Genomic DNA, 9,648 nt, shown 5'->3' on the forward strand with positions numbered 1-9,648 from the left:
GTTAAAAAGATATGGGTTTAAAAATTAGTGGATTGCAGGGGCACTGATTAAGGAAAAAGAATAGAATTAATTAATTAACTATGGGAAATGTGGGAATGGATTTGCTGATAAGATAAATGAGGTTAGAATACAGAAGGGGGAGGTGTGAGGAGGTCGGTGAAATTAGGTTCAGAAAATATGGTTTGAACTTATACTTGTTTTTGATGTGTTTGTTTGATTGTGTATGTTTCTATTGTCTTTTGTGTTTATATGTGTTTATGTGTGTTTATTCAAAACTTTAATAAATATTATCTTAAAAAAAAAAAGAGGCCCCCGTAATGACGACACTGGACTGCCCTTTACGGTTGCCGTAAGTTACGCTTCCAAGTCCCAAAAGCTTGCAGCAACTCCGGTCTGTTTTGCAGGGCTGTTGTAACGGGGACACCCTATGCCCAGGGCAGCCCAAAGTGATGTATTACCAATTGTTGTTGTTGTTGTTTTCCACGGTGAGACTCCAAGGTCTTCTGTGTCATCCTTCCTGTGCAGTGGATGCTTGGGTTGCGAACGTGATCCGTGCGGGAGGCACATTCACAACCCGCAGTGCCATGTCTGTGCATGTGCGGGTTGCAATTCAGTGCTTCTGCACATGCACATGCGCAAAGCGTGATTTAGTGGTTCTGCACATGCGCGAGTGCCGAAACCCGGAATTAACCTGTTCTGGTACTTCCAGATTCCGTGCGGTGCCCAACCCGAAAACACAACTCGAAGCGTCTGTAACCCGAGGTATGCCTGTATTTTGGAAGGCAGCGAGAAGGCTGTTCTCAGGGCCTGCTCCACCATGAGGGAAACTGAGGCAGCCCCCTCAGGCAGCAGATGCAAGGAGGGGCAAGGAGGGGACAGAGCGGAGTCCCATTTGGCCAGCCCTGATTTAACCCTCTATCCCAGGCATAGGCACCTTAAGGCCCATGGGCCGGAAGTTTGGAAAAACTTTTAAAAGTATAGGAACTCACATTAGGTAGTCAAAAAATAGTAATTTAAACAAAATGCTTATAAAAATAAGATAATTAATTAACATTTAGCTTTTGTTACACATTATATCCACATAAGTCAATATATAAGTATATAAAGTATAAAGAGATGTGCCCTTTGGGAAATTTGGTTTTGGCAACCGCAAAACAACATCCTTGAAATCAACACTTGCAATAGGGAAGACAAACATACAAGATTCTGGTTTTTTCCTGAGATATGACACTTGTTTAGAGATTATTGTACACTAAGCGGGGCACTTTTATATATATCAATGCGTCCCATGTCTTAGTGTATCAAAGTGCCCCAACGGACATTTTAAAAAATCTAACAATTGTTAATAAAGCCTCTGAACTTATTTGAAAATCACCTGTAATCCTGATTACTGAGTGGAATAACTTACCTTTGGTATTTTTAAATCTTAACTAAATGACGTAAAAAAGTGTTGGAACACTTTTACATTTCACATAATTTTTAGTTGGTCGTGCTACAAACACACCTACTCTCTTCAAACGCCAACGGCTAACTGGCGGCCAGCGCAGTCGCAACTGTTCTACTCACACATGTATAGGCACATTTGGGTGATGTCGCGACAGGAATATCATCTCTTGATATTGAAATATTGTTGGTGTCAGGGGCTCAGGAGCAGAGGCACGGGGAAGAGAGGAAACGGAGAGCGAAGGGGAAGAATCTGAGGGCAGCGTAGGGGAGTATGACAGTGACCCGAGAGATTCCATGAGCTTCTCCAGCGATTCAGAAGATTCCCAGAGGGGGGCGCCGATGGCCAGGGCAAGGGTGGTCCCAGGGGGGACACACCAGGAGCAAGGGGCCAGCGGGGACTCCCAAAGCAGCAGCGGGAGATCAGGACCAGTTCCCCCACCAGAGCGGAGTGGGGGGGAAGAGTCCCATGCATCAGGGCCAGCGTCTCCTCCAGTAGGGAGAGAAGATGAGTCAGGGCTGGCCACGCCTCTATTGCAGAGTGAGGGAACGGAGGGGAAGTCAGGTCCAGCTAGCTCCCCCGAAGGGGGGAGCAGTGACAGAAGCAGTGTAACGGTCAGGAGAAAGGTTGCCAGCTGGGCGCGCACGCCAAGTTCAAATGTACAGGCGCGTGGGACAGCAGAGGACCCGGATGGGGAGCCAGGTCCTAAAGCCCACCGGAGGCTGGGGGAAGACTCAGGGGACTCAGCGTCAGAAGAGTCTAGAAAGGGCAAGACCCCAGCGGACAGGCGGACCCAGAGGAGGAAAGAGCAAAGGAAGAGGTGGAGCAAGGCTAGAGTCTTAAACTGGTGTCTGGGGGGAGGAGATTCAGACAGAGTTTCAGCGGTCTAGAGTTTAAGACGTAGAGCTGCGCGCCGCGGCTTTGAAATCGAAACTGAACTTCAATAAAGACTTTTGTATATAACGACGACCTGGCGTTGGTCCTTTGTGAGCTGGGACCTCGGGCAGCCCTGACAGTTGGTGTGTCAATGTCCCCTTGCGTCAATGTGCCCACCTCCCCCATTCCGCATTTTCAGAGGAGGTGGAAGAAGGGGAAAGTGTGTCCCACCAGATAAGACTCCCATCCTCCCTGGCCATGGGCCATCCTTGCTTGGGCAGGTGGTATTTTGAGTCCAAGCACATCTGAAGGGCCAGAGGTGCCTCAACTCAGCATAGAAGGTTCCTCTAGGGCTCAGTGTTACTTGGGAGTTGGTGGAACTGGATCTTAAGGGTTCTTGAGACATTTCCAAGGGATTGTGTTTGGTATCCAGACCCTAACACTATAAATCCAAGGTGTCCCCACAGCAGTTTATCAACCCTGCTGGCCGCTGGGGAAGACCTTCTGAAGGAAATGGTTTGTCCCCAAAGTAATTCCTTCTTTCCTCTGCTGCTGCTGCCCACACCAAAGGAAAGTCTGGATGAAATCCCAGGGATGTCTGGCTCCTATGTCCAGTTGATAATCTAGAAAAAGGTGTGGCTAAGATTCTGAGTCACAATCATGGCTGAGAAATACAGCCAGGGAATATGAAACTGATTTTAAGATTGGATTCTTTACACATTATTATTATTATTATTATTATTATTATTATTATTATTATTATATTACATTCAGGAGGACACACCACGGGTTTCATCTTCTTTCTATTCTTTCCCACAATCAGTGTTATTTATTAAGGCGTGGTGTAGCTAATTGGTATATGACCCCAATTAGCCGTAACTTAAACGAACTGGAGCCTGGCACACTTCCCTCTAGCTGCGCCTCTTTGCTGCTCCGATCCTCCGTTCGTCACGATTGCAGAGTAAAACACAGCGTGCTGTCGCTCCTCGGTGTTTAGAAGATCAAACACACCCAGACATTAGTGTGTCTATTTGTCAGTCTTTATTCAAGCAGTAAAACAATAAAACAGAACTCTTCTGACTTTCCCTGGACTCCGAGCGCTCATGGTTGCTTCCGTCTCTAGTAACGCCTCAGGAATAGAGAGACGTCACCCAGAACTCTTTAACCCTGTGAGTTCTGAAACCATTCACATTATTCACCTTTAATACTCACCTTTTTCAGTGTCACACATATTTTTATCTTGTGATCTTCAGATGAAGAGAGTTATAACAGTTTAATAAATAATTCCCAGTTGGAGCAGAGCTAGAATATCCAGAAGCCCTTGGCCACCCAGGGCAAAGGAGGAAGAACAGTGAGAGAGGCCTGGACAGGGAATCTCCGCTAAGATAAGCCAGTGTCAGGAGATAGGTGCGAGACCTGATGGCATATAATTATTATAAATCATAATTGGGGTGGGTGTCTCAATCTGGCCTTCACAGCGGTCAGGCTCCAGCTGCTTTCCTTCTGCATCTCCAGCTCTCTCCATTCAAGAATGCAAGGCTGAGAGATGGAGGTCCAACCCCAAGAACATTCTCCAACTGAGCACTCCTTCAACCAACCACAAGCTCCAAGCCTTGTCACTAGACTTATATATGGGTCTCCCAAAATGGTCACTATGCACCTCCTGAGGCCAAAGGGACTGTGCAGGTGATGAATAAACATCTTGAGGTCGAAGGGGACAAAATGTGGCCCAAGGGGTGGTGGATTATAGTGCAGCAGATGAAGAACTTCATGATGAATTTAAGATCCTGATTAATATTGGCCAGGTTCATGGAACATAGAACAGCTCCCGTTCCTGTGAGAAACCACTTTTTATAAAACGTAAACCCCACAGTTGAACCGTATTCTAAGATAATGCTGCTTCATTAATGCTTAATTAAGGGTTAGGAAAGGCTGATGATGCATTACCATTATTTAACATTATTTCATCTGTCTTTCCTTAAAAATTGGAACATATGGAGGACAGGAAAGAATGTACGGGACGTCAAAATAAGAGCAGGTGCTAATTGATGTTTGTAATATTCCTTTGTTCTCTTCCTAGGTTTCCTTTCCCCCCGCTCCTCCCTGTTGAAAGAAGACATATAAATTCATGGAATGTGAAAAGAGAGAGGAGAAACAATTTGAAAGTATGGAGTGTGGGAAGAGTGGAACACTTGGAAAACATCAACAGACTCACACAGGAGACAAACCATTTAAATGCATGGAGTGTGGAAAAATCTTTGGTTGGAGTTCAAACCTTCGTATACATAAACACACTCACACGGGGGAGAAACCATATAAATGTAAGGAGTGTGGAAAGAGCTTCAGTCAGATTGGACACCTTAGAAACCATCAACGAACCCACACAGGGGAAAAACCATATAAATGTATGGAGTGTGGAAAGAGCTTCACAGATAGTGGAACATTTAGAAAACATCAACAGACACACACGGGCGAGAAACCATTCAAATGCATGGATTGTGTAAAGAGCTTCAGTCACAGTAGATACCTTAGAATCCATCAACGGACTCACACAGGGGAGAAACCATTTAAATGTTTGGAGTGTGGAAAGAGCTTCACTGATAGTGGAACATTTAGAAGACATCAACGGACTCACACAGGGGAGAAACCATTTGAATGTATGCTGTGTGATAAGAGCTTCACTGTTAGTAGAACACTTAGAATCCATCTTCGAACTCACACAGGGGAAAAACCATATAAATGTGAGGAGTGTGGAAAGGGCTTCACCAATGTTGGAAATGTTAGAAGACATCAACGGACTCACACAGGGGAAAAACCATTTGAATGTATGGATTGTGGAAAGAGATTCAGTCACAGTGAATCACTAAGAAAACATCAACGGACTCACACAGGGGAGAAACCATTTAAATGCATGGAGTGTGGAAAGAGCTTTATTGATGGTACAGCACTTAGTATCCATCATCAAACTCACACAGGGGAAAAACCATTTGAATGTATGGAGTGTGGAAAAAGCTTCACTTGTAGTGGAACACTTAGATTCCATCAACGGACTCACACAGGGGAAAAACCATTTGAATGTAAGGAGTGTGGAAAGAGCTTCACTTCTAATGGAGCAGTAAGAAGACATCAATGGACTCACTCAAGGGAAAAACCATTAAAATGCATGGAATGTGGAAAGAGTTTTATTGAGAGGAGAGATCTGAGAACCCATCATCGAACTCACACTGGGGAGAAACCATTTAAATGCACCGAGTGCGGAAAGAGCTTCAATCGCAGTGGAACACTTAGAAAACATCAATGGACTCACACAGGGGAGAAACCATTTAAATGTAAGGAGTGTGGAAAGGGCTTCACCAATGCTGGAGCTCTTAGAAGACATCAACGGACTCACACGGGAGAAACCATTTAAATGTATGGAGTGTTGAAAGAGTTTCTTTCAGAGTGGAATCCTAATTTCACACACAGGAAACTTAGATGACATCAACAGACTCACTCAGGGACAAGCAAATAAATGTATGGAGTGTGGAAAGAGCGTCAATAGAAGTGGAAACCTTAGCAAACACCAGCGAACTCAAAAAGGGAAAACCACTTACGTATATGGAGAAGACATAGAGCTTCAGTTCTGATGTTCTTAGAAACCATAAATGGACTCGCAAGGAGGAAAAGCTTTAAGAGTTGAAACCCTGTGGGAGTCATAAAGCCAATGCAGAGGCTTGTAAATACGGCAGGGTGCCCCCTCAAAACAAAACAAATTCCTTCCAGTAGCACCTTTGTTTTGTTTTGTTTTGAATTTGTTTTGTTTTGACTATGGCAGACCAACACGGCTACCTATCTGTAACTGGAACTAAGGGTGCCCCCTGACATTCCTCTGGGCAATGATTACCTTATATGGTAAAGGGGCAATAAAAGCTTGACCGGATGAGGTAACATGAGATTGGCAAACGGCCATGCGGCTGGACAGAACAAAGGACAATAAAAAGTTACCGGAGAGGAGAAGAAGTCTGAATGAGCTGCTCTCTCATATTATGGAAATATTACTGGCTTTCTGCGTCTTTATTTTACCCTAAACAAATGCCACTTGTGATGGCTGGCTCCAACAAAACCCTACAATCCACAAACTGAAAAATTTAGTATTTATCAAAATTTTATACTGTATTCTTGGTGTTTCCCCTCTGCTAGAGTAATCATGAAATATCTCTTTGCCATTTGTTAAAGAAGCTGTATTATTTATTATTGGTATCATTTAGAATATAAACAGTATCTTAGGTAAAACATTTCTCTTTATGGTTGAAATCCTTTGTAAAAGTGATAGTTTCATCCTCCCCTCTATTTCCAAATGTTTTTAACATTTTTTGATACTCTAACGTAATTGGAATATGTTGTAATTCAGTGTTTTTCAAATAAGCCCTTATTTAGTCTCCATCTATACCATGAACTCTTTTCACCCTCATTATCATCCATTTTGAGTTTTGATCTGATATAGTTCTTGGCTGGATCTCTACAGTCTTTAATCCTGTAGGCAGTTCCTTCAATATCCAGATCATGTTTCTTCTTCCCGCAGAATCCTTTGAATCAGAAGAACATGTTTACTCTTGTTCTAATGGGGGTCTGAATCTCCAAGCATCTGGGTTGGCAAACTAAGGCGTGTGGGCCGGATCAGGTGCAATTGTCTTCTAGATCCGGCCTGCGGACAGTCCAGGTATCGCCACGTGGATTGCCAGCACGCACGTTCTTTCCCTCTCCCTCACCCGGCGGCGCTTTTTTCCTCAGGGACGAGCAATCTTGTCCCACAATGGGTGCCATCAACAGGGGGAGTCGGCTCACCCGCCTGCCTGCCTCAGAAGGGTGGCGCTGGGAAGGGGGTGTGACGCTGGCTACCGGCTGCTGCTGAGTTTTCCTCCTGCTCCTCCTCTCTCTCCCTCAGTCCGCCCTTCCTTCCTTTTCTGCGCACCTTCTCCGTGCCGCTTCCTCATGCGCTTTCTTCGTCACCCCCTCCCTCCTTCATTCCTCCCATGGCATTCAGGCGGTTTTTATTTCAGCGGCCGCAGCTGCCACTTGCGGGTTGGGAAGCAGCAGCAGTTGGTGGGTAAATGCTCTGGCAATGCCCCCGTTCCCCTGCCTCCGTCCGTGGCTCCGCCGGGGCTTCTGCTTCTGTCTTCACCGGCCAACGCAGCCTCCAACCTGCCCTGGCACCTGGCTGGAGAAGCCCAACTGGGGCTATTGGGATGACAACTGGGACAGCTAAAGAAATACATCTTCAGATATTTCTTAGTCCTTATACGCATTGGATTTGCGATATAATGTCAGCTCAAATATTAGGAAACAGTTAGCACATTACTGCTTTTAACACTCGATTGGGAGCCGCCCAGAGTGGTTAGATAGAATCATAGAATCATAGAGTTGGAAGAGACCACAAGGGCCATCGAGTCCAACTCCCTGCCAAGCAGGAAACACCATCAGAGCACTCCTGACATATGGTTGTCAACCCTCTGCTTAAAGACCTCCAAAGAAGGAGACTCCACCACAGTCCTTGGCAGCAAATTCCACTGTTGAACAGCTCTTACTTTCAGGAAATTCTTCCTAATGTTTAGGTGGAATCTTTTTTCTTGTAGTTTGGAACCATTGCTCCATGTCCGCTTCTCTGGAGCAGCAGAAAACAACCTTTCTCCCTCCTCTATGCGACATCCTTTTATATATTTGAACATGGCTATCATATCACCCCTTAACCTCCTCTTCTCCAGGCTAAACATGCCCAGCTCCCTTAGCCGTTCCTCATAAGGCATCGTTTCCAGGCCTTTGACCATTTTTGTTAGACTTCGCCTGTTCTCCAGGAATTCTCAAAGATGACTGCCAGTGGTTCTGAGATCACATCTGCCAGGTCTTTTAATACTCTTGGATGCAGTTCATCTGGCCCGCCCTGGAGACTTGAATACATCTAAACTAGCCAAGTATTCTTGTACTATCTCCTTAGTTATTCTGGGCTGTGTTTCCTCTGCTGAATCATTTGCTCCAAATTCTTCAGGTTGGGCATTGTTTTCTTTATCGGAGAAGACTGAGGCAAAGAAGGCATTGAGGAGTTCAGCCCTTTCTGTGTCCCCTGTTTGCATTTCACCATCTTCTCCTCTGAGTGACCCCACAGTTTCTTTGTTCTTCCTTTTGCTACGAACATACCCATAAAAGCCTTTTTTGTTGCTTTTAACCTCTCTAGCAAGCCTGAGTTCATTCTGTGCTTTAGCTTTTCTGACTTTGTGTCTACACATGCTGGCTATTTGTTTGAATTCCTCTTTGGTGGTTTCCCCCCTTTTCCATTTTTTGTACACATCCTTTTTTAATTTTAACTCAGTTAAAAGTTCTTTAGATAGCCACCCTGGCTTCTTTAGGCACCTTCCATGTTTCTGTCTCATTGGTATTGCCTGAAGTTGTGCTTTTACTATCTCCCTCTTAACAAACTCCCAGCCATCATGAACTCCCTTTCCTTTTAGTATTACTGTCCATGGGATCTCACCCAGCACTTCTCTAAGTTTTATGAAGTCGGCTTTCTTAAAGTCAAGAAATTGAGTCCTAGTATGCTTGGCTGCTCCTTTCCGCTGTATAGTAAACTTCAGAAGAGCATGATCACTCGCGCCTAATGATCCTTCCACTTCTACCCCACTAACCAGTGGGGAAACTCAGCCAGATGCGCTGGGAATAAATAATAAATATTATTATTATTACTACTACTACTACTACTATTACTACTACTACTACTACTACTATAGGTCTGTGGTGCTCAATGCTTAGGCATAGTAAATATTAGGATTTAATTAGAACTTGTGTGTTATAATGGAGATATGTTATAAGGTAGTCTCGGTGTATTTTAGAAAGGGAGTTATGTAAAGAGTTATTTGTGTTTGATCCGTGTTTCTGGGTAAATACTGTGTGTCAGACTGAGAATGTCATCAGGAAGGTCTAGGAAAGGGTCACCTGCTTCTGAGCATCAGAAATGAGCATGGAAAGAGTTGATATCATTAACCTACCCGAATCGGCCCCCTCCCTTTGTAACAAGCAGCTGTAGTTCTTTTGGGATTTAATATCAGCTCATGAAAAGTTGGGCACATGACCCAGAAAGCTGCCTGGAGATATGCACCACACGCCATAGTCTAATTCGGCTGGACTTGCCATGGGAATGCAGAAGGGGCAAGCAAGGAAGGGGGAGACGGCCAAAGAAACCTGCTCTTACACAAGTGCCCCCCCCCCGCCAATTCCGTAACATAAGCAAAGCCCAAGTTCAAACACCAGCCCCTATTTAAAAGAGGCAATTGAAGAAGAGACAAAAACTGAATACAGTG

At 44.7% G+C, this 9,648-nt stretch overlaps 1 protein-coding gene across 1 annotated transcript; it reads left to right on the forward strand.

The window, feature by feature from the left end:
• Window positions 1-4,487: 4,487 nt before the first annotated feature.
• Window positions 4,488-5,998, forward strand: LOC309336363 (uncharacterized protein; the record flags this gene model as incomplete). Its single annotated transcript, XM_081851983.1, has 1 exon — window positions 4,488-5,998. One exon carries the CDS (start codon window positions 4,488-4,490, stop codon window positions 5,727-5,729), a length of 1,242 nt encoding a protein of 413 aa, XP_081708109.1. The 3' UTR covers window positions 5,730-5,998.
• Window positions 5,999-9,648: the final 3,650 nt, after the last annotated feature.

This window comes from Podarcis erhardii (genome assembly GCF_964252035.2).
Source record: "Podarcis erhardii genome assembly, chromosome: 2".
Lineage (NCBI taxonomy): Eukaryota > Metazoa > Chordata > Lepidosauria > Squamata > Lacertidae > Podarcis > Podarcis erhardii.